General features: G+C 40.8%; 1 protein-coding gene across 1 annotated transcript in view; it reads right to left on the reverse strand.

Annotated features, from left to right (window-relative positions):
- INPP5D (inositol polyphosphate-5-phosphatase D) overlaps positions 1 to 26,026 on the reverse strand; it is a 106,590-nt gene that overhangs the window by 18,518 nt on the left and 62,046 nt on the right. Inside the window, exons 13-20 of the mRNA XM_058188718.1 lie at positions 25,498 to 25,615; positions 20,904 to 21,000; positions 3,870 to 4,008; positions 2,057 to 2,165; positions 1,511 to 1,599; positions 1,264 to 1,345; positions 318 to 407; positions 82 to 195 (exon numbers count right to left, since the gene is read on the reverse strand). Of these exons, the coding sequence (XP_058044701.1) occupies positions 82 to 195; positions 318 to 407; positions 1,264 to 1,345; positions 1,511 to 1,599; positions 2,057 to 2,165; positions 3,870 to 4,008; positions 20,904 to 21,000; positions 25,498 to 25,615 (838 nt within the window). The remainder of the gene's footprint in view (positions 1 to 81; positions 196 to 317; positions 408 to 1,263; positions 1,346 to 1,510; positions 1,600 to 2,056; positions 2,166 to 3,869; positions 4,009 to 20,903; positions 21,001 to 25,497; positions 25,616 to 26,026) is intronic.

Here is a 26,026-nt window from a genome sequence, read left to right on the forward strand (position 1 = left end):
AGCCTTATTTCTCCCATTAATCTCTTCAATGCAATTTAATAACAACAATTTAATAACAACAATATGAAGAACAGCACTTACTTTCTAGGCAGCTGGAGTAAAATTCAATGTAGAATTTAGTCTGTGACTTTGTCTTGAGGACAGCACTGCAATGGAGAAATTCAATCTGTCCTAGAGAGTCTGTGTACTTATCATCTGGGAAAAAGAGGGCATATATTAAAGTTGGCAATAACAGCATTCTGCAAAAATTTTAAAGACATAAAAACAATGGTGTAAAGATTTGCATTTTTACTTAGTAAGGGGGGGGAAATGCTCACCATTCTTAGAAACAAACTGAGATGTGACAGCAACTTCAAACGTAGCAAAAACAGGACTATGATCACTTGTCATAATGTCAGTTGTGCATCCTATGATAGGAAAGACAGTTAAGGGTCTATATTCTTAACTTTCTAAGTGAGGAAAGAATATGATAATTACTTGGCCTAACTGATCCTTAACATAACAAAGTTTCTATTTTCAAGTGAAAGAAAGAGAAAAGAACTCAATAATCAGCACACAATTCCCATGACCCCCAGCAACTGGGACTAGGTTATTTAAAAAATAATAATATGAATCCTCCCATGTATTGTCTTTCCTAGGATTCTCCCACTTGCTGAAAAGAAACAAAGGTACAGCATATTCTCTTTGGCATTATCTTCCTAAGACTTGTCTTTTTTGTTCTTTCAGTACTAGACTTAAATTAATTTGTCCTCTTTGTACTATTTTTTAAATTTTATATTAGCATTTCATGTTACAGTTCTGTTTTAACTTTGATTTAATATTTATGTGTTATTAAGAGCTGATGAGGAAAAACCTATAAACTTTCTAATTTCCGATCTGACCAGGAACCAAAATTCCCAAAGAAATAATTACATACACACACAAACTGTGCTTTGAATATAATTTCATTTGGAGATCAGACCTCACTTACTTCACAATTTTAACCGAGGAAAACAGAATATCCTAGAAATAATTTTTACAACTAAAAACCTTTCTGACTTAGTTTCAGTGGGGGAAGGAAGTATGCAAGGTGTACTTCTCTTACAATTATTCACAGCCCATTCTGTTTCCCCCACATATCTTAGTTTAGGGAGAAAGCATTTATCAAAGATAGGATGTCTCTTGTTGAGACCTTGGCAATGAAAGGCAATTCTACAGATTCTGCTCTGAATCATTTCCGCTTAAGCCAGCTTTGCTGCTATTTTCAATCTGTTATCTACCCACCATAAGACTGGCACACCACATGCACCAAGGGATATGATTTCCAGAGTACTCGATCACACCAGGATGGCAAATTGTACTTCATCTGCAAACAAAAGACGACTCAATATCAAGAATATATCACTGTCTGGAGGTTGCCAAAAAGCTATTGATTTTATTTTGTTCACTGCAATGTCTATCGAAAAGAGAAAATGGTGCTGGCAACAATTATCAATTGAAATGCTACAATATGCTAGAAGTTATGGCATACCCCTGTGGCTTTCTGCTTGGTGTAGACATAATTCTCCCGGGTGTTTCTTTCAAAGCGATAGGTTGGGGCAAATGTTATTTCTTCCTCCTCTGAAATAGACAGATGGCTGATTATTGTTTTAACTCAGTATCAAAAATCACTACAGCAACCTCATGCAGATCATTCTAATTGTCTCCTATAGCAGTTTTATGCACATATTTAGTTATTTGTGTGCAGTCTCTTACCATATGGAGCACTTTATGCCATTACGTAAAGAGGAGAGAGAATAAGAGTGACAGAAATGTTGGGTTCATATATCACATAAAGCATAATTCAGTTTACATTTCTGCAATGATTCATCTAATTTGGTTCAGAAGGGAAACTATGACTTAATATGAATCATAAATCAGTCTCTGATAAGTTACATTACATGATGGCATTTTTTATATCAAGCAATTACTCTGACAATCACGAATCAATTAATCCTTCAATTTTCTCTCTCTTATCGACTAATTTTTCAGGATATTTGACTTTAGGCTTAATAAATGAACTTAGTAACAATCTTACCTAACTGCAGAAACACCTTCTGATCCTTCTTTTCAATGAGGAGCTGGTCAAAATTAAGCAGTTCTGTATACTGCTGCTGTTTGATTTTCTGAATGATATTTTCTGCTTCCTGAGACAAAGGGAAGTATTATAATTAATGTTAAACCCATATTTCTTACAAGTTATGTTTAATAAATGCTTGATTATATATAATTAATCTAAGTACAAAAATGTGTTCGGGGCAAACAAAATTTTATATAAGATTGAGTCTTAACACTTGAATTCTGAAAATGTTTTAGTGTTATTTAATACCATGAGGAAATATTGCTTTCATTTCTTTTATTTGAAGGCCTAAACCAAATTATTGTTAAGAAGACATGAGAGAAGAATGCAGGGAAAGGTTTTTTTAAAAAAACAAAACTGTTTCAAAGCATTGCGGCTCCGATTTCTACTAAAGTCTTCTGTATCTGCTTATAGCTAATATAGAACATATAATTTATAGGATGGAAACCCACACCTTTGTTAAAACAGAATAAACTCTACTGTAACACCCAGGGGAAAACACTTAGGAGGGTCTGATGCTCAGAAATTCACTATGATTTAGGGGCAGGGATGGCTATGTCATTAATGGAAACAGCAATACAATATAAATCCTTTTTAAAATGGATGGTGTAAGCAGCTCAACAAATCAGCATTTTTCAGTGACTTTCCTTCTGAGCAATCTGTCCTAGTTTATATTAACTGCTCAAAATCCCAATGAAGGAAGATGGATTGAGGCTTTTTTTCCCCCCTGTGGAATGAATCAGTAGCACAGTTGTGGTTGAAATCAGTGTTTGTGCTCTTGTGTTGTCAACTCACCTTGGGTGAGGGGTGATTAAAGGCCCCCCTTTTTCATTCTTTCTATTTATGTAATTTCTATCCTCTTTATTCTTTTTGCTTTTGTTGTTTCCTTGTTTCTAAATGTTTTTAATAAATTGTAAACCACCCAAGTCACTAGGAATCAGGCAGCATGCACAGTTTAATATTAATAATACCGGTAATAATAACAGCAGCAGCAGCTTGGGGATATTGAAATGATAGGATACTGTCCATTATTTATGTGTATATACAGTACCTCTTTTGAGGTGAATGCCCTGTAAGGAGGTTGTATACACTTCTTCATTGAATATGCCCAAACAGAGGCTGGATAACATCTGGGTTTCTATACTAAGAAACTTTCCCCTGTTTTTATACTTGAAAATGTAGAATATGAAATCACAAGGTTTCATAATTTATACAATATATTTTCCTTTCTTTTTACACTTTTAATTCTTCTTTTTCTTTCTTTTATCTTTTTCAAACATTTCTTTTTTAATATTCTGTTTTATCAGTTTTTTAAAATTCAATAGTCATTTTTTTTCATAAAAGAGCCTGCCAATTAATATAGCGCAAATTTAACTTTTGCTGAAAACCAAAACTGATGTACCCTAACTACTATGCAGGGAATTTTTATTTTGCACAAAAAGTTTTTATGAGCAAAACAAGATACCAGTAGAAATAATTTAGTGACAACGTTTGCAACTACAAGTATACATTCCCATATAATTCATAAGAGTACCTTTGTGAGCAAGGAAATTTCTGGTTCAAATCTCATTTCAGCTATGAACTTTCTTAGTTTCTGATTTTTATTTGCAATATCTAAGTTAATAGAAGCTTAATTTGCAGATCAGCTATATAGTAAGGTTTACCAAAGTAACGGAAGTAATATAAATATAAATATTATGAACACTTTAAAATAACTTCACATAAATGCTAAGTGTGATCAATTGGCAGGGAATTAAAATGGTTCTCTAACCGTTGGGGATAATTCTAAACGGTAATTCAGATCACCCAGCCAGAAGAAATGAGTAAAACGATGAGTGATGTTAAATGGACTCAAATTCTTGTCTCCCACGGACATAAAGCGAAGAATACTCATGTAGTTCTGGTTTCGCCTGATAAAATAAGAAAAGGATGCTCAGTATATATTAAATTGCATAGATCCTGATCATGACCACCAATAACTCAATGTTAAACTAGATAATTTCAGAATATTTTAAAATATATACCCAAATTATACCAAAGCAATGTACAAATAGATTATTATTTTTATGCAGCTGTTTCTCCTAAACTGACACTCCCTATATATATAATCGTATGGTAGGATTGTTATCCAACACATCTGGAGAGCATCCTGTATAGGGAAGCCTGCTAAGGAAAGAGCTGCTTTTAATTGAGTTATCTTTTAGCCTTTCTGTGAAACTGATCTCAGCACTGTTTAATGTACAATTTTCAATAGAGGAAGCTGCCATCTTTCTGCAAAAAAAGGTGCTAATTTGCCAGTTTTTAATAGCCACCACTTTCCCTACAAACCACAATGTAGATCAATGGACTAGTGAGATGCACTACACTTAAATGAATCATGGGGCTTATCTTCCCATCCAGCTATCTATGGCATAAAGACACCCAGCTATGTCCTCATGAAGCAGTCATCCTCAAACCACCACAGAGGCAGCTTAAATTCATCATTAGTTATTCCAGCTGTCTTCTAAAGTAATTAAACATCATTGTGCTGATATAACTCTCTATGTCATCATTTCCACAATTCAATAAACACCTGAAATACTCTATCTTTACAAAATGTAGTGAAATTACTGTGTTATTGCTAATTTTCCTTTCTTCTTCTGGGTATAATGTGAAAGAAACCCCTTGCAACTCAGCTTAATTAGAAACAATAGGGACTCCCAAAATGATTAGCTTTTCCATTTCCCACCACTTTTTAATCCAATTAAAGGCTGATCCAGGTAGTTTGGCAAATTTATTTGGACATTATAGCATTAAAATGCTATTAACATGCATAATCATCTGCTGGAGAGAAAGCGGGCAAATTATGAAATGTGTATCACAATATCATCATGCAAATGCCACATCTTATATATTTGAATCAGATGCCAGGATGCAAGTACATAAAGGTACTACATGTTTAATGCTGCCACATGTTATTTTGATATTATTGTGGATTACTGTAGAAGCCACTGTAAACACAGACATATCTGAATGTTTAGGAGCACAGAACTCAGAGAGCTGAATGGCCACAGTCTGTGCTTGATATACAGATAGTCCTCAACAAGTCCATTGACTTTGCTTGTCAGAAGGTCGCAAAAGGTGATCACATGACCCTGGGACACTGCAACCATCATAAATATGAGTCAGTTGCCAAGCATCTGGGTTTTGGTCACATGACCACAGGGATGCTACAAGTGTTGTAAGTGTGAAAAGAAGGTCATGTCACTTTTTTCAGTGCCATTGTAACTTTGAATGGTCACTAAATGAACTGTTGTTGCCCATAACTTAACGCTGGCAATGAAGGTGGGATCTGGCCAAGGACAATAGACACTAGGCTTGAACAGAAATACCACGTGGAAGCAACGGCCATCAAATTCGAACATCGACCCGATTGAAATGTCTTCCATCATATCGCCTATATCATTCAACCCTGCGGAAGAAGACTGAGAATCCTACATGGAGCACTTCCATATGTTTCTGGAAGCCAACAACCTGTTGAGCCTGTCGGAACAGAGGAAAAGGGCACTTTTCGTCACACACTGCAGAGCCACTGTTTTTAAAATGGCAAAGGCATTAGCGCCCCCAGCTGAATTGAGGACAATGACCTGGCTGGCAATGGAAAGAATTTTGCAAGCACATTACGCCCCTCAAACATCCTCACTGATAAGGAGACAAGAATTCTACCAGCAAGACCAGCAAGAATTCTACCAGCAAGACCAGGAGAATCCATCAGCGAATTTGTTGCGATGCTGCGAGAAATCGCGACTGCATGCGAATTCTCAAATCTTGATGAAGCAATGAGGGACCGCCTGGTGTTGGGATTACAAGACCTAACCCTTTTGCCAATTCCTGGAAGGAAGCCATGGAAGAAGCAACAGCGACCGAAGACTCGCAGAAATCCGCAGCCACCATGAAGAAAATGAACAGACCACCACCAACAACAGAGGTATCCACCGTACACTATGAGGATGCTGAGACCGAGTCTGAGGATGGAGATGTGTGGAACTGAAGGGGAGAAACCAAGACAAGGAGAGGAATGGACCTTGCTGTGCTGGTTGTGAGGGAAACCATCCCCGGGCAGAATGCAGGTTCTGAGTTGCCATCTGCCAGCAAATCAAGGGTAAAGGACACATTGTTAGGGTCTGCAGAGCATCTCAACAAGTATCTCGCAGATCCCAACAGTCCAGCCCTCCACAGCAAACCAAGAGACCCCAAGAAGGCAACTGGAGACAATCGTTTGGAAGGTACTGGTGTCGTGTCCCACTCCTCCTCTGACGGCCGGGTCGGGGAAGTCCGTATCAAGTGAGGCTGCGAAGCCTCTGCAGCTTTGCCAAAGTTCTGTCAGAGTTCTCAGGGCAGGCAGGAGACCAGGATGTGACTTCAGCAATCCAAGTTAGACTTTGCCTGACTCAAAGAACGCCAGAAAGCAGATCCCTTATATAGGCCATGGGGTGTGGCTCCATGACTCAGCACTTATCCAGGCCTGCCCCTCCCTTCCTTTTGCTGACATCGCCTCTCCATTCTCCAGAAGTGTGGATCTATCCATTGCATCGTTTCATCCCCAGCTGCTGGTAATCCCAGCTCGTGGCTGGCTTCAGGCGCACATGCTATCGGAGGGAGGTTTGTTTGCTCGGTTTGTCCGGGCATAGTGCCAGGGCTGGGGGCTGGAGGCATGCCAGGACATTCTTCTGCACTATCAATCTCTGGCTGAGATAGCAGGAGATGAGAGGGGCCCGGCTGCAGCGGGTGGGTGGGGGCGAGCAAGGCACAACAACTGGTGCAGTGAGGGAAATGGATTCGAAAGGTGTAAGACACACCAGACAATAATAGTGGGCCACTCAAGCGTGGGAAAAGCAAAGAAAATGGTGGCGACTGTTACCATTGAGGGGAGACCATGCAAAATGGAGGTCGACTCCGGATCATACCTCTCCATGGTATCCTGGGTAACCATCAAGTAGCTGGTGCCAGAAATACCCGCATACTCAAGCCGCAGAAACTAATACTGAAAGACTATCAAGGAAACCGAAACCCAGTGAGAGGCATCAGAACCTTCAACGTAGAATTCAAGTATTTTAGAGGACAGCTACCCCTAACCATAGTAGAGCAGGACAGGCCCAGCCTATTGGGACTGGAATGGTTTGAACCGTTGGGCCTGGCCGTGATGGGAATAAACCAAATAGAAGAGGATCTCTGGGAGGAGGACAGCCTGAAAGACTTTGCAGACGTGTTCAACAGAAAGCTGGGCAAGTACACGGGGAACCCTATTTCATTTAACCTAGACCCCCAAATTGCCCCTATCAGGATAAAACCCCAAAGAGTCCCTTTTGCTCTACGGCTCAAAACTGACGAGCAAAGCTGCCTGTTGATGACACCACAGCAGAGGCTCAGACCATAATAACACACAGGGGAGCATTCAAATGCCGGCGGTTACAATTTGGGGTGAACGTGGCCCCAAGATTATTCCAGAGCCTCATGGAGCACCTGCTACAGGGAATTGATGGAGTAGTCCCATACTTCGATGACATACTAATATCCGCCAACAATAGGAAACAGTTACAACTAAGACTGAGGGCAGTGCTAATGTGATTCCAGGAAGTGGATTTAAAAGTGAAAAAAGACAAGTGCCAATTGGCAGTGGAAAAGGCAGAATTCCTGGGTTACCTCATTGATAGTTCCAGAATACGACCCACTGCGGGGAAACTGAAGGTAATCTGGGAAGGCCCAACCCCAACTAACAAAACGGAACTGTAAGCTTTTCTGGGATTACTAAATTTCTACAACATTTTCCTGCCACAGAAAGTGACCATTGCTAAGCCATTAAACCACTTACTGGACAAAAAGACTGACTAGACATGGGGACAAAAAGGAAGCAAGTGCATTTGACAAAGTAAAAACAATCTTAACGTCCGACAGCATATTAGTCCAATACAACAAAACACTCCCATTAAGGCTCACATGCGACACGTCCCCATTTGGAAACAGAGCCATACTAAGTCACTGCATGCTGAACGGGAGAGAAGCCCCCATTGCCTGCTATTCCAGAACTCTATCCAAACCAGAACGCACCTACAGTGAACTTGACAAAGAAGCACTGGCTGCAGTTGCTGGAATCAAGAAGTTCCATGTATATGTCTACCGAAGGTTCAAACTGATCACAGACCATAAACTGTTCCTAGGAATTATTGCAGGCGACTGACCAACACCACATGTACTATCCCCGCGAATGCTGAGATGGACGGAATTCCTCGCTGCCTACAATTACCAGCTGAAATGCCGACCAAGAAAGTCAATTGATCACGCAGATGCCCTCAGCAGATGTCCACTACCGGAACCAGTGGAGGACCCTGCACCAGCAACAACCACCCTGATCATAGAGACTCTCGCGAGCACGATAACCACAGCCACCGACATCGCGAGAGCAACCGCGACAGACAGAACCTTGGTGCAAGTTTTGAATTGGGTTTTAGAAGGCTGGCCGGAGACTACTGTAAGTGAAGAAGTCAAGCCTTTTAAAACCCAGCAAATTGAACTTTCAGGACTAAGGGGGTGTTTGCTATGGGGGGACAGGGTCATCATTCCCAAAGCTTTCCAAAAGGACATTTTGGTAACATTGCATGAGGGGCACCCAGGAATAGTAAAAATGAAAGTGTTTGCCAGAAATTATGTTTGGTGGCTGGGAATGGACAAAGAAATAGAAACATGGGTAGTCACATGCACACCCTGCCAGGAATCATGGCCAGCACCACACACAGCACCCAGACATGACTGGGAAAGCCCAAAGACTCCATGGTCCCGCATGCATATTGATTTTGCAGGGCCCTGCCAGGGGGACACAATTTTAATCATAGTTGAAGCATATTCGGAATGGCTAGAAGTAAACCTTGTTATGTTCGGGCAATAACGAGGCAGGAGACCAGGGTAGTGACAACAGCTCTTTAATATACAGTGAACCCAGCAGCCCGTGCTGGGGCAAACCTCTCTTTATATACAGTTTGGCCGGTGGCCTCAACCAATCAGCAACGTGCTAATTCCCGCCAAAACTTTTAAAGATACATTACACTCCTTCCCTCCCAGAAAACACTTTACTCATATTTGCATATAATTAGCATATTATTTCTCTACATAGTCGCGCAGGTACGCTGGGCGTTTCCTAACTCTCCCGGACCTGCGCAGTTCATTCTCTGGGAGTGAGTCGAGCTGACGGGAGGGACTGCTCGTTCCTCTCAGCTCCTCCTCCAGGCCATCCGGCCTTGGATTACTTGCCGAGTCGTGCCTGCTGGCCTCAGGAAGGACCGGTTGGTGTCGCTGGACCTCGTCTGAACCAGATAAGTCCCCCGTTTTTTCTCGGCTTGAGTCAGCTGTGGGTTCAATCAATGAGTAGTCAGGGCCCGTCCCATCTATCTCTGGTCGGGTGTTAATTCTATTTCTTAGCTGATCTATGTGGCGTCTCCACACCCGGCCGTCCTCTATTTCCACGAGGTACGACTTGGGGCCCGTGGTGTCTATGATTGTTCCCTTTAGCCAGCTTGGGCCATCACCGTAATTGTGTGCCCATACATAGCTTCCTATGGCCAGTTCTCTTGTTTTTCCTGTTGTTGTTTTGTACCCGTCTGGTGTGTAACTCGGGTTTAAACGGTCTAAGGGGCATCTTAGTTTTCGTCCCATCAGTAGTTCTGCTGGGCTGCGGCCAGTGGCCACACAAGGGGTTCTGTGTTGTACCGTTAGGAATGCATCAATTTGTGATTGCCACTCGCCTGGGCCACTTCTGGACAATGCCTCTTTCGCGCTCCGGACGAAACGTTCAGCAAGGCCGTTCGTCGCAGGGTGGAAAGGCGCCGAGAGGGCATGTCGGATGCCCTCTTTGGCCAAGTACCCCTCAAAACGTGTCGCAGTGAACTGTGGCCCATTGTCTGACACTAGAGTGTCCGGTAACCCGTGCGTTGCGAAAAGGTGCCTTAGTGCTGAAATGACAGCTTCAGCGGTTGTGGATTTCATCAGGATGATCTCCAACCATTTGGAGAATGCATCCACCACTATTAGAAATGTTTGGCCGTGGAAGGGGCCGGCGAAGTCTATATGTATACGGGACCATGGGCCTTGGGTTTCTCCCACTCCCGGATTGGGGCCGTAGGTGGTAGTGGTCTGGACTCCTGACACACTTGGCATCTGCCAACCTTGTCGCTAATTTCTTTGTCCATTAGGGGCCACCACACATAGCTCCTAGCTAACCCCTTCATTCTCACGATCCCAGGGTGACCTTCGTGCAGAAGTTCCAGAACTTTTCCCCTCAGTTTCCCTGGAACAACCACCCTATCCCCCCAGAGCAGGCAACCCCCTTGCACTGATAATTCCCCTCACCCCGCTTTTCTTAACAAATTCTTTGAAATGCTCGCCCGGCGCAGCGGGCCACCCTCTTTGAACCCAACCAATTACAGTTCTCAAAGTATGAAGCCCGAGCCACCTCCTTAGACGTGACTGGGCCAGAGTCCAGAGAGTCAATTAACAGTATGGGTGTCCCCGGAGTGGGGTCCTCGACCGCCCCTGGCAGTGGGCATCTGCTCAATGCGTCCGCATGTCCCAACTCCTTTCCAGGTCGATGCCGCAGTTTATAGGAGTAGGCAGCTAGAAAGATAGTCCATCGGGTCAATCGGGGCGAGAGTGCCACAGGAGTTGGGCGGTCGCCAGCCAGTAACCCTAACAGTGGTCTGTGGTCGGTAACAATTTCAAAGTCTCTACCAAAGACGTATTCGTGAAACTTTTTTACTCCTGAAACTATAGCTAGGGCTTCCCTATCCAACTGACTATAGTTCCTCTCTGCCGAGGACATTGTTCTGGAGAAGAAGGCTATTGGGGCTTCTGTGCCATTTGGAAGCCTGTGGCTGAGCACAGCACCCACCCCGTAGGGGGAAGCATCGCAAACTAATACCAATGGCATTGTGCTATGATACTGGATCAGTAAACTATCGCTCGAGAGTAGGTTTTTTACTGCCTCGAAAGCCCTGGCTTCCATCTTTCCCCAAGACCAAACAGTATTCTTTCCCAGTAACTTATGTAGCGGCTCGGCAACGGTTGCCTTATTTTTCAAAAAGACCGCGTAAAAGTTCACTAGACCCAGGAATGCCTGTAGCTCTGTTTTGTTTTTAGGCGCTGGAGCCTTTCTTATTGCCTTGACCTTGCTCTCAGTGGGGTGAATTCTTCCTTGTCTATTCTGTAGCCCAAGAATTCTACGGATTCTACCCTATTTGGCATTTGTTCACTTTAACTTTAGACCGCTGACCGAAAATGCCCAAAACTTTTCTCAAACGCTCCCCAATTCTTCTAAATTTTCGCTGATACCAATACATCATCAAAATAGGGACCACCCCGGAGCCCTTGCAGAAGTCGCCCATTAAATTTTGAAATAGACCAGGTGCCACACTCACCCCAAACTGTAACCGGGTACACTTGAAAGCACCTCTGTGAGTCACAATTGTCTGGGCTTCGCTGTGTTGGCGTCTACGGGCAGTTGTTGATAGGCTTGGGCCAAATCTAATTTGGCAAAACGTGCCCTTGCCCCAGCGAGTGCAGCAAGTGTTGCACCACTGGGACCGGTAAGCGCTTTTTGCAAGGCTTTGTTTAAAGTTGCCTTGTAGTCAGCGCAGATTCTAACTGACCCATCTGGTTTCACTGGGGTGACGATTGGCGTCTCCCACTTTGCATGATCGACTGGCACTAGTATCCCCTGACTGACTAGTTTGTCTATCTCCTGTCAATCTTGGGTTTAAGGGCAAAAGGACCTCCTCGCTTTTAACCGTATGGGGCTACCTGAGGATCTAAGTTGAAAGAAATAGGGGTCCCTTGTACTTGCCCAGGCAGTCTTGAAAACATCTTCAAATTCTTCCATGAGTGTGTCCTTTAGGTTAAAGTCGTTTCTGTAGATGCCAGTCACCCCATGCCCAATGCTCGAACCAGTCTAGTCCCAACAAGCTTGGCAGGGTCCCTCGACTATCGTGATGGGCAGGGTTTTCTTGTGTGGTCCGTACTCGGCGGACGGACGGATGTTGTCCTCGAACAGGGATGCGATTCCCTTGGTAGTCTTGAACTTTAGCCGCTGTGTTTGCAGTTTGCGTTTGGCGATGTTCGCAAAGCTGCAAAAGTGTCCCAGGACATGATTGTGATCGCTGACCCTGTGTCCACCTCCAGTCGGCACGGCACTCCTTTGATTTTCGGTTTTGTGAAGATTTTCTTCTCAACCCGGGTCGCTGCACGACCCACTATCACGGTCGTTCGATTTGACTTCGCGCCCTTTTTGTATTGACCAATCACGGGTCGCCTTTCCGATCCCGCGCTCTGATTGGTTGGTTTGAATTTTCGGCGGGAAGGTTGGGGTGCTCGACAGACTTGAGCTAGGTGCCCCTTCTTCTCGCACCGCCGACATGTAGCGTCCTTGAACTTGCATTGTTGACGCTGGTGTTGCCCTCCGCAACTTCCGCAGTCATCTCGGTCTTCTTTTCTCGGTCTCCCGGTGTGGAAAACTCCTTCCTCATCCTCGCCGTCTGATTCGGTCTGGATTTCTTCGTTGTGGACCGGAGTTGATTTTGCGCTCGCCATTGGTGTGAGCGGCTTTTGTAGGGTTTCCGCTGCTAGGGTGGACATCTCATGAGCTCTGGCTTCGTCCAGAGCGTTTGCCAGCGTTAGATTGCTCTTGGATAGCAGCCGCCTCCGCAAACGAATGTCCCTGACCCCACGGATGAGTTGCTCCAACAGTTCCTCATCCAAATCTCGGTACCCACAATATTTGGAGGCTTTCCTCAGGGCGGCCATGTATTCACTGATGGACTCGCCCTCTTGCTGTCTGCGCTCTCCAAATTCAAAACGTTGCACGTATTTGGACGGTGTTGGCGCGAAATGGTTCTTCAATAGGTTCTGCAGAGTTTGCCACGATACCGATTGTACCGGCGTTGGCTCTGCCAGGGCTTCTGCGATGTCGATGACCTCGGGACCGCAGTGGCTCAGGAAATATGCCCTTTTTCGGTTGTCTGGAACTCCTTGCAGTTCGTTCGCCTCGAGGAAACTCTCGAAACGGGTCATGTATGTCCCCCATTTCTCCTTGGATGGGTCAAACGGCGCGGGCAGTGTGTAGCCGGCCGTCGCTGCGTTTCCGCCATGAATTTGCTGGGTTCGGTCCTTGTCGTGCGTTCAGCTCTTTCCTGGTGCTTTTAGCCTCGGGATCCCACCTTCGTCACCAGTGTTATGTTCGGGCAATAACGAGGCAGGAGACCAGGGTAGTGACAACAGCTCTTTAATATACAGTGAACCCAGCAGCCCGTGCTGGGGCAAACCTCTCTTTATATACAGTTGGCCGGTGGCCTCAACCAATCAGCAACGTGCTAATTCCCGCCAAAACTTTTAAAGATACATTACAAACCTCATGTCATCGACCACCACAGAAGCAGTCATAAGAGTCCTACGGAGATTGTTGGTGACACATGGGCTACCAGACTTAGTAGTCTCCAATAACGGCCCCCAATTCACCACGAACCAATTCAAGCTATTCCTAGCTAACCAAGGGGTCAGGCATGCACTGTCCGCACCGGGACATCTGGCCACTAATGGACAAGCTAAAAGGATTGTGAGAACGACCAAAGAGACTCTAGCTAGAATGGGCCCTGGGGAAATCCAAGCCAAAATAGACAAATTACTAACAATACAACACATAACACCGAGCGCGACTACACACCGAAGCCCCACGGAACTACTAAGGGGGAGGAAGCTGAGATCACAGCTAGATAGACTGTACCTACAATATAATCCAGAAACCCCAGTAGACTCCACTAGCAAATGTAGATCATTTAAATTGGGAGATAAGGTATATACTAAAAATTACTATGCGGAACTGTTATGGATACTGACCTGAATAACACAAATTACAGGCCCACTATCCTACAGAATAGAAACAGAGGATGGCCGGGGGTGGAAGAGACATACAGACCAACTCCGAGGGTGAATAGTTAGAAAGGAGCACGAAACACAAAGGGAAACCGCGAAGGAAGGAAGGAAACACCACATAGAAACCACAGAAACAGACCAGGCTCTACACCACACACAAAAGTAACTCTCAATCCCAGAGAGAATCAGTGGCCACTTAGCTGAGGTCCAGTGATGATGTCCCGAAGTAAGAAGCAGCCCAGAAATCCTTCCGGAGAATGAGGCAACAAATATCCAAAAAGAGCAAACCAGGCCTACAACTAGGTTGAGACTTTCTACAGGCACCTAGTCGAAAGACACAGAATCCAACCTCTCCAGCTGAAGCTTCCGAGCCAACTGAACTGCGCAGGTCAAGTCGCACCCAGAAGAAGCCCTCCTACTTACGGGACTACGTAGCCTAAACAACACCAAGATCGGACAGCGTCAGGCGAGAGGGGAGGGGTGTTAGATATCGAATAGACTGATGCAGGAACCAATCAGGAGACCAGAACCAGAGTGGGAAAAACAAGCACGCGTCAATGGCTGAAGCCGCAGACAGTTCCCGTTTAAAAGGGGCTGCCACGGCTCAGGAATTCATTCTGTATCTGGAGCTGAATAAACCTGTTGCAAGCTAAAGGAGTCTTTGTGTCTTGTGCCTTCACCCATGACTTAACACATGTCAGTCAAATACACAAGATATTAAACTGCTAGAATTTCCCTCTCCAATTTTCCATGTGTTTGTGAAAATTTGATCGCTGTTTTGCAATAAAACAATACATTCTCAAAAGAATTTTGACAAAATATTGGTTGTTAAAAATGCATTAAGAACTCTCAGAACCATGATTTCAAATCGAGGAAGAGCAAGTAATGTATGGTAAAATGGGCAAAAATGTTGGTTATAATACTGAAATGGATCAATGGGAGACAATGTGCTTAAAAGGACAAAAATTCATATTGTCTTTCAATTTACAAGAAAACTTTTTTTAGAATGATGTACCATTGATATAGGACACTAGAGAAAATGTCCAAGGTACTTATAATCACTGTTGGCACTATGAAAAAGTGAAAAGATACTGGATACAAATACATATGATGATGCACACTGTTTTAAAAATTAATATTCAGATGGAATTGGCACTTTTCTTATTAGGACTTACAGACAGTATGTTTGTATTAGTTGCAAAGAGTGGAAGTCACTTCTTTGAATATCTTTCTTTTTCTTCCTTTTATAATCTTTTTCTTTTTTCTATTTTTTCTTCTATATTTCTGTGGTTGTTTTTTTAAAGTTGGTAAAATTTTCTTTTTACAAGAAAGAGAGACAGAGAGAAAACCCTCTGATCCATCTGTCAATATCATGTGATAAACAGGAGGCTTATCCTGCTCAAGTACCATAATGGCTGTTTTGTCTAGAAGACCTTCAAATTTGAACACAAAAAGGATTGTGTATTCATTTGTCAAACTATTCTTCTACACTTCCAAATCTCTAAGTAGTTGAATCAGTAAAATTCTGGAATAGCAAATTCTGACTGTAGATCATTCCTTGTGTGAAAAAGTAATAAAAGCTGCTTGTGATACACATCACGTTACTTCATTCCCTGTGAAAAGGAACAGTAGCCAGTTATTTTCGAATATCAGAGTAGCTATGCTAAAACAAGTTCAAGGGCAAATTTCATTTCTTCCTTTTAATACAGAACCAACCCCCAGTGCAGGCCATCATTAAGCAATGAACATGCCAGGTGGACAGAAGGAAGGACCTGTAGTTTGTGTTGCCATGGGAATGTGGAAGTGCGAAAGGAAGCTGAAACTGGGCCATAGAAAGGAGGGAACTTATGGTGATTTAACACAGCTCATCTGCTTTCCTTTATATAGGCCCATGAGCTGGATTTCTGGAACTAATTCTAGTTCCAATTTCATAGAGCCAAAGGGTTATAGACATACAATCTACATACAAATCTAAATGATTAAGGCATATAATGGTACTGGAATAGATATGTTCCCTGTTGATCTTCAGCAAAAGGAAACACAAACAAAACAATCACCACTTAATCATCTAGTACTTTCTTCGATCAAGAGACTTTATAATTTCAATGATCTATTTTTCTTTTATATTTCTGTGGTTGTTTTTTTAAAGTTGGTAAAATTTTCTTTTTACAAGAAAGAGAGACAGAGAGAAAACCCTCTGATCCATCTGTCAATATCATGTGATAAACAGGAGGCTTATCCTGCTCAAGTACCATAATGGCTGTTTTGTCTAGAAGACCTTCAAATTTGAACACAAAAAGGATTGTGTATTCATTTGTCAAACTATTCTTCTACACTTCCAAATCTCTAAGTAGTTGAATCAGTAAAATTCTGGAATAGCAAATTCTGACTGTAGATCATTCCTTGTGTGAAAAAGTAATAAAAGCTGCTTGTGATACACATCACGTTACTTCATTCCCTGTGAAAAGGAACAGTAGCCAGTTATTTTCGAATATCAGAGTAGCTATGCTAAAACAAGTTCAAGGGCAAATTTCATTTCTTCCTTTTAATACAGAACCAACCCCCAGTGCAGGCCATCATTAAGCAATGAACATGCCAGGTGGACAGAAGGAAGGACCTGTAGTTTGTGTTGCCATGGGAATGTGGAAGTGCGAAAGGAAGCTGAAACTGGGCCATAGAAAGGAGGGAACTTATGGTGATTTAACACAGCTCATCTGCTTTCCTTTATATAGGCCCATGAGCTGGATTTCTGGAACTAATTCTAGTTCCAATTTCATAGAGCCAAAGGGTTATAGACATACAATCTACATACAAATCTAAATGATTAAGGCATATAATGGTACTGGAATAGATATGTTCCCTGTTGATCTTCAGCAAAAGGAAACACAAACAAAACAATCACCACTTAATCATCTAGTACTTTCTTCGATCAAGAGACTTTATAATTTCAATGATCTATATTTTTTCCCTATATATACGCCTGGAAATGGTATGCTGCTTAGTAACTTTGGCATACTGACTTTCTTAGTCCAGAAAGCATAATACAGTTCGCCCATGTTAGCCAACATTTGAGAGCTTTGTTTACATCTTGTTTTGACTATGGCTTTTGAAATTACTGAATTCAGCAAAGTTAGAAAAAAAGTGTATTTTTGTAGTGTTTTATTCTCATCATATATGTGTTTTTGTATTGTTTTATTCTTTTTAATAATATAAACTGCCCAGAGTTACCTCATGGTGACAAACAAGTTTATTAGCAATAGCAATAGCACTTAGACTTATATACTACTTCATGGTACTTTATAGCCCTCTCTAAGCACAGTCAGGATATTGCCCCCAACAATCTGGTCCTCATTTTATGGGCTTTGAAAGGATGAAAGGCTGGGTAAACTTTGAGCCACTCAGGATCGAACTCCTGGGGTGAGCAGTGAGTTAGCCTGCAATACTGCATTCTAACCACTGCACCATCATGGCTCTTACATAATAAATATCTCTGTGGATAAGAAAAAGAAACCTGTTGCAATGCCTTCTATTATGTAGTGGAACCAAGAACCAATAATAATACTTGAAAAAGCCCTTTGGTTGTATCCAATTCATATGGTTATTTCATGCTTATATATATATTGTTGTGTTTGACAAATAAATAAATAAATAAAAAAGTTTCCCTCCAAAACAGTTGACGTTAACAGTTAGGGTCATCTAAAAATTCATTTCACTTAGCCCTTAGCAGGGCTTAACACAACTATATTCAATACATAACGCCTTCTGTATGTTCTATATTTAAACATGGTTTCTTGAATCTATATATGTAGCACATATTCTAATTTTGTATTAAAAACATATCTTTGACTCTTCAAGAAAAAAGAAAAGAAAAGGGGAAGAACAATTACAGTGCTCCAGTCCTGATGAGAACACCACAGTGCATAAGAAATGATTTCCCCCCTCCATTTGTTTGTGTGTTTGTGTCTTTTTACTGTTTTTGGTAAGAGTTGCTGTAAACTGTTATTTCTTTCCAGAGGTGCTATTTGAATAAAGTTCTGTTTTGAGAAGAAAATAGCAGCATGGGGTATAATGTAATGCAGCATCTCCCAAAGTCTACTTCACATATGTTTCTTTACAAATGCCAGATGTCGGTCAGTACAGCCAACCTAAGCCAAATGTGTCCAGACCAAGAAATCTGACATAATTATGTGCTTTCATGTAACACAATCCCACATTATGTTGCATACTAAAATTGCCTCATTACTGAGAGAGAATAGAGATTGGTGGTAATAAGGGCAAGGTAATTTATGCAGCATACTGTCTACCAACTCACATATTGGATTACATCTTAATACAGTAATCTGGCTGTATCCTTAGTAAATATATTAAACATATTCAGTCTTGCAATGGTAGAGAATAAACGTAGCTCAGGTTTAGTTATTAGATGGTTTTTTGGCCATGGTTTTTATTTGCAGACTTTTTTAAACCCCTGAGGTAACATCTTATATATGCTTATACCTCCTAACATTTACTCATATATATGTTTATATACTATATAATCTTTTTGTATGATGTTGTGACAAAATAAATAAATAAATCTTCACTGCTGTGATCTTGGAGAAATAAGTTTTGTTGCCTAGCTGTGGAATATATAGTTGCCTATCCTAAGAAGATTGGATGTGATGGGTAAAGTATGTGTCAGTCACATAGCACCAATATCTAACAGCACAGCTGAGATTCCTCTAATAACCCAACATGCTCAGATTTCATCACCCAATTTTGTGATATTCCTCTTAGATGACATTTTCCTCCTAAAGACATTCTAATAAATCTGCAACCTTAGAATCTCTCTGAGTTTCCTAATGCAAAAATCATGCTGTTTTATTCATCACGTTTCTACACTGCCCATCTCACCTAAGTGACTCTTAGAAGCTTGACATTATAAGGATATTTACTTTAAAAAATGAACATTCAGTATGCTAAATATGACCTGTTTAGGTGATGCACAACCAATGAAAGTTGCACAACCAATGAAAGGTTAGAGCAGTCACCACTATAAAGCTGATATAAAATTAAAAATTACAATTTAGTATCAGTTTTTATAGGTTTCTTATGACTGCCTCCAAAGCTTTTACTAATTGTGACCGATGGGGAAAGGTATTAAACACTTGGCTGCAGTGTACTGTAATCATTGAAGATATTTGGTTTTAACATAACATAACATAACATCAGAGTTGGAAGGGACCTTGGAGGCCTTCTAGTCCAACCCCCTGCCCAGGCAGGAAACCCTACACCATCTCAGTCAGATGGTTATCCAACATTTTCTTAAAAATTTCCAGTGTTGGAGCATTCACAACTTCTGAAGGCAAGTCGTTCCACTTATTAATTGTTCTAACTGTCAGGAAATTTCTCCTTAGTTCTAAGTTGCTTCTTTCTTTGATCAGTTTCCACCCATTGCTTCTTGTTCTACCCTCAGGTGCTTTGGAGAACAGCCCGACTCCCTCTTCTTTGTGGCAGCCCCTGACATATTGGAACACAGCTATCATGTCTCCCCTAGTCCTTCTTTTTGTTAAACTAGACATGCCCAGTTCCTGCAACCGTTCTTCATATGTTTTATCCTCCAGTCCCCTAATCATCTTTGTTGCTCTTCTCTGCACTCTTTCTAGAGGTTTTCATGTTCTAGAGGTTTTCATGTAAGTAACATAAACAGGTATTATATCCCCATCTAATATTTTTTGTAGTGGGATCCATAACATGCTGCTCTAAATCAGGGGTGTCAAACTCGATTTCATTGAGGGCCGCATCAGGGTTGTGTTTGACCTTGAGGGCTGGGTGGGTGCGGCCAGTTCAACATCATTTGTGTCGGGAGCGTTTGTGGCGGCCCGAGTGTTCTGCCAATGAAAACGGAGATTGGGAGGCTGAGACAGCCTCCTGCAACCCTCTGCCAGCAAAATGGAGCTTGTTTTTGCTTGCAGAGGGTTGCAGGAGGCTGTTGCAACCTCCCAAGCTCTGTTTTCACTGGCAGAGGCATCATGGGCCAGTCCTTCACTGTTTTCAAGACAGCCCTGTGGGCCAGATCTAAGCCCCTGCAGGCCTTAGTTTGACACCCTTGCTCTAAATCCTTCAGTTCTGAGTAAAGATATTGGTAATCACTGGGAAAACACAATGATGGATTAGATCAGAATTCTAGGATTCTGATTCTCAACATATCTAGGGTTAGTCCTTGACTTACAACAATTCATTTAGTGACAGTTCAAAGTTACATGACTTATGAACGTTTTTCAGATATGACCTTTGCAGCATCCCCATAATCATGTGATCAAAATTCAGACACTTGGCAACTGGTTCATATTTATGATGGTCACTGTGTCCCACGGTCATATGATCCCCTTTTGTGACCTTTTGACAAGCCAAGTCAATGGGGAAGCCAGATTCACTTAACAGTTGGATTACTAACTTATCAGCTGCAGTGATTCACTTAACAACTGTAGCAAGAAAGGTCATAAAATGGGGAAAACTCACTTAACAAATGTCTCACTTAACAAATGACTCACTTAACAACAGAATTTTGGGCTCAATTGTGGTTGTAATTCAAGGACTACCTGTATACCACTGATCATATTGGTTAGGGCAACAACTGAAAGGGTCCATATTTCTTATGCCTTGAGATGAATCTTCTAGTTATCTTTTCTGAAAAAAATACCTTCAGCAGTTCATCACAGGAGGAAAAAGGAAGGCCCAGTGCTCTGGTGTTCACAGTGATAAGTTCTAGCTTCTAGCTTTTTGAATCTGATTATCCATTTGTACTCAGTGGAAACTCTGTAGTAGCAAGCAGCTGGTGCCTCAGATGGCCCTTAGGAAGGTAGTAATAATTTACCTCTGTTTCTTCTCACTTCCTGAAGTCAAATGGCTGTTCACAAACCCAAAGGAGGTTCCATTAAACATGAATGACACCCCCACAGCTCCTTTGTTGCCTGTTGAAAAAAGAAAACGAAAGAAGAAACAGAACAGTTTTAAAAATAAAACCTTCCTCTTGCTGGTTAAGCTAAAACAATTCTTTGAGGTTGCAGAACTGAGGAACAGAAACCTCCTGAAGATTTTCTTAAAACTCTTTAAAAAAGCAAAAATTGAATTTCTCTTTTCCACTCAACAAAACTCAATCAATCTATTAGTGTTTTGACAATAGACCAAGAAGTCCTTATAATGTTAATTTTAATTGAACACATAGTATACTGCATTGCAAAGTTATTTCTGAAAGTAAACTGTAATATAAAGATACATATACCTACAAAGATACTAAGCATCCCTGGATTCCCATCATATCTGTATAGGCATACCCGATATAATTTATCATTCAACTTAGAGAAAGTTGTTGATTATAATGATTTGTGGAAGTACTTCTATGAGCCAAATCTTAATATGAAAAGTAGTGTAGATCTCTATGAGGTTTTTGGTTGGGTGGATTTATTTTCTTCAACCCCCCATTATATCTTGGCTCACACAGACATTATATATTATCTACTGTCCTTCCAAATGTTTTCCTTCCCTGTTTTTCTTTTAATTACAATATTATGTAATGTGTACCATGTTCCTTCGAAAATACGACCGGGTCTTATTTTCTTTTGACCCCCGAAAAAACGCTAGGCCTTCTTTTCGAGGGATGTCTTAATTTCCCCCCCAACCACCTCGCCTGGCCACCGGGCTGGTTCTTTCATGGCCGAAAAGAGCGAGCGATGTGACCCACACACCTTGTGCACCCTTGCCTACCTGTAATGGTCACTCCAGCTACTGGTAGTGGTTTACTCGAAAAAACCTGCCATCGTCCACTCTGGCAAGCCTGGCAGTGCATGCACTTAAATAGGGCCAAATTTTTTGGGTAGGGCTTAATTTTATGCATGCGCAAAAAACAGTGTTGGGCCTTCTTTTTGGGGTGGGATGTGTTTTAGGAGAAACACAGTATGTATATATGTACCCTGTTTCTCCTAAAATAAGACTCAAGAATAGAACTCTTTATTGGCCAAGTATGGTTGGACACACAAGGAATTTGTAGGTGCATATGCTCTCGGTGTACATAAAAGAACTCAACTGGAAAATAAGCCCTAGTATGATTTTTCAGGATGCTCATAATATAAGTCCTACTCCAAAAATAAGCCTAAGATTGTCAGTCAGATGGACATATTTAGTACCGTATTTCCCCCAAAGTAAGACCTAACTGGAAAATAAGCCCTAATGCGTCTTTTGGAGCAAAAATTAATATAAGACCCAGTCTTATTTTTGGAGAAACATGGTATGTATGTATGTACTGTATGTATGTATAGCAATCATTTATTGGGTAGAGATATTTCATAGAAAAAAATACATCTGAAAAAAATCTATCAGAGTGGCATCAATGGTGTTCCAGGGGAAATTGTTATTAGGGAAACAATTGCATATCTCACTAATTGCTATGGAAACCATAAACAGATTTTTTATTATTTTATTGTATCCAAATAATATTTTCATAAGCAGTTAATTCTTATTTTAGTTGCATTCATTTTTACATAGAGATGAATAGTTGTAAAAAGGTACATATGGGAAACTTGAAAACTAATTAATTCATTTTCTCCTGATGTTATAGAGAATGTGATTAGTATTTCCCTCTGTACTCAGCATTCAACTTGCTAGTTAAGGATTGAGTTTTTTGTATCTATTTCTTCTTTTATGCTTTTTTATTTTCATTTTTTTACTGTTTCTATTTTCTTTTCTGCATCTGGTTAATTTTTTTATTAAAATAAGACATTTTAAAATGAAGCACATCATGTTTTTTTAGATTTTGGGAAGCAAAAAATTAAAGTTATGATCATAATTTAGGTCAGGTTATATGAAGAACCAATTTGATGACTAGATCTTGAGGACTGGTCAAAAATGGGAAGACTTAGATTGAAGCATAAAGACAGAATAGCTCAATTGCCTGATTTAGGGCCATCTTCACAATATAGAGCAGTTAGTGAGCCTTAAAATCTAATGCGAACTTACATCAACCCAAATCCTGTTGTGGTGGGATGTAATCTGGATTCCCAGGAAGTAGGGCTCCATTCCAGAACTCCAGTAAGAGACAACAAAGCTTAGGTAGTTTGTTGGGAGACAGAGTTAAGAAGGTTCTGCCGTAGCAATTCTTAGAATATATCTTTAGTTATGCAAATACTTGCTTAATTTTGCAAGATTTCTGTCTATCGATGAAAAATAATACAATAAACTGTTCAGAAGTAATTCTACATGTGTTTCTTAGCTCTTGGGGGTCCGACATCTGTTTCAATAATGTTTTGTCTAAAAACCTTATGGGTTCTATTAACAGGAACACAAGGAAAACCCCAGCAGTAGTTTTCTAACCATGGAATTTTCTGTGAATGAAATCTGACCAGCAGGATAAATAGGACTCTATGTCAGTATGAGATTCCTTGCATCCCAAAGTATAGTATTATGAGCTTGAGCTGCTCTATCATTAAAGACTGAATTACAAAAAATATTACTGTATAGAACTTTGGGAGTTTTTTCATAGTATAAAATATTTTTAAAAGTATGTTCATGATAACTTCCAACTGAACTGGCTCAGTTGTTTAATACCCAGTTTAATGAAAATATTCCAAACCTAGTTCCAGTTTTTATGGAGATAACCAATATTATCCTCATCTTTATTAAAATTGTCTTTTAAGAACAATTTAATGGATTGTGAATCGGAAGTACCATTATGCAGGAAAGTACCATTATACAATGTTTTTTCTCCTACTTTGAGGCTGGTTCCATTAGTAATGGTAGGGAGAGATCTAGCCCTAGACTCCTCTTTGTAAAGTGGTTTAGACTCTGTTCTCTGTTAAACATCTGCATGAAACCACTAGGTGAGATCATCAACTGACCTCATGGGATAAAATATAATCAGTGCTGATGATACATAACTATGCATCTTTATTCCTGATCAACCAAAACATGCTGTTGATGTTCTTTTTTGGTACTCAGAAGCTGTAAGTAAGGCTTCAGCACAACCCTAGTAAGATTAAGTAGTTATGGGCTTTGGGGTCTCCTTCCACCATTAGAGTTGGTTCATAATATGTGGGTTGTTTGCAAAACTCTATGTGCCAACTCTATGTGCTAAATTGGAAGGCTTGGAATGAAGCAGCAAATGCAGTTTGATGGACAGTGCAGAATAACCATATAATACCATAGCTCCATGAGCTGCACTGGACCCAGTAGGCTTCTGGGTGCAATTCAGAGTGCTGGTTGTCACCTATAAAATCTTCCATGGCATGCAATTATCTACCGAATCACCAATCTCCAATTTTCTCTGCTCATCCCATTAGAACTGGCATACTTCAGGCAAGCTTCAGATCCCTTTATTGTGTCTTCTTTGTTACGGCAACTGTTGTCCAAAACTGTCCCCCTGCAGTTTGAATGGCCCCAATTCCATTATTCTTCCTCCAGGTGCTGGGGCCATAAATGTAGTTGAATCAGACTGTATGACTGAATGAGATACCATGTTTTTTGTAGGCCTTGGCACTTTGTATATTCTTTAGTGGTTTTTATACGTTTCCCTTTAGCTTTTAAGTTGAATTTGTGTTTTTATTTTTTTAATGAAGTTAGCCACCCAGTGAGAGTAAAATGGGTTACCATATAAAATGAATAAACAAATAAACATTTATTTACTAATTTCATTAGTAAATAACTAGAGACCTCTATATAACAAAGGTAACTTTGTTCCAGTTTATTTTATAGCATAGGAGAGTCAACATCTGAAAAATAGCCATTTAAAATGCCTTTTTGGGTGTCTGCCCAAATCTTACCCAGCCTGTTTGCAATTCCAGTCTTCACAGTATCAACACAGAGGTGGCTTATGCGATTTTCATGTTCGGGTTTCGCCAGTACAACAGTCCTGATGTTCCAGAGAGTGTGGGTTGCTATCTAATTTTTAAAAAAAGTAAAAATCAGCTGCTGCACACTTCCACTTAAATCTAGGTATCTGGATTACAATAACTAGAGACCTATACATAACCCTTCTCCAATAACTTATACTGAGGTTTTTTTAAAGTTGCCATGATCAAAATTCTAATGAGGACCAATTATGTACAGAAACAATGTACTGAACAGAAGAAGAATGCTGAAGAGGTGTTAACACTATATTTTCTGTACATATTTTTCATTTAAGAACCGTGGAACGAATCTAAGTACCTAGTCCCACTATTATAATCAAGCCATGTTTTAGCTAACATTGTAGCTGAACGATAAAAGCAATTTTATCATACTATAGCATAGTATCTTGCTGTTTGTGTAGCGGTAGTCCTTTACTTACAACATTTTATTTACTAATTTCATTAGTAAATAACTAGAGACCTCTATATAACAAAGGTAACTTTGTTCCAGTTTATTTTATAGCATAGGAGAGTCAACATCTGAAAAATAGCCATTTAAAATGCCTTTTTGGGTGTCTGCCCAAATCTTACCCAGCCTGTTTGCAATTCCAGTCTTCACAGTATCAACACAGAGGTGGCTTATGCGATTTTCATGTTCGGGTTTCGCCAGTACAACAGTCCTGATGTTCCAGAGAGTGTGGGTTGCTATCTAATTTTTAAAAAAAGTAAAAATCAGCTGCTGCACACTTCCACTTAAATCTAGGTATCTGGATTACAATAACTAGAGACCTATACATAACCCTTCTCCAATAACTTATACTGAGTTTTTTTTAAAGTTGCCATGATCAAAATTCTAATGAGGACCAATTATGTACAGAAACAATGTACTGAACAGAAGAAGAATGCTGAAGAGGTGTTAACACTATATTTTCTGTACATATTTTTCATTTAAGAACCGTGGAACGAATCTAAGTACCTAGTCCCACTATTATAATCAAGCCATGTTTTAGCTAACATTGTAGCTGAACGATAAAAGCAATTTTATCATACTATAGCATAGTATCTTGCTGTTTGTGTAGCGGTAGTCCTTTACTTACAACATTTTATTTAGTGACCATTC

Source organism: Ahaetulla prasina, chromosome 6 (assembly GCF_028640845.1).
Source record: "Ahaetulla prasina isolate Xishuangbanna chromosome 6, ASM2864084v1, whole genome shotgun sequence".
NCBI classification, from domain to species: Eukaryota; Metazoa; Chordata; class Lepidosauria; order Squamata; family Colubridae; genus Ahaetulla; species Ahaetulla prasina.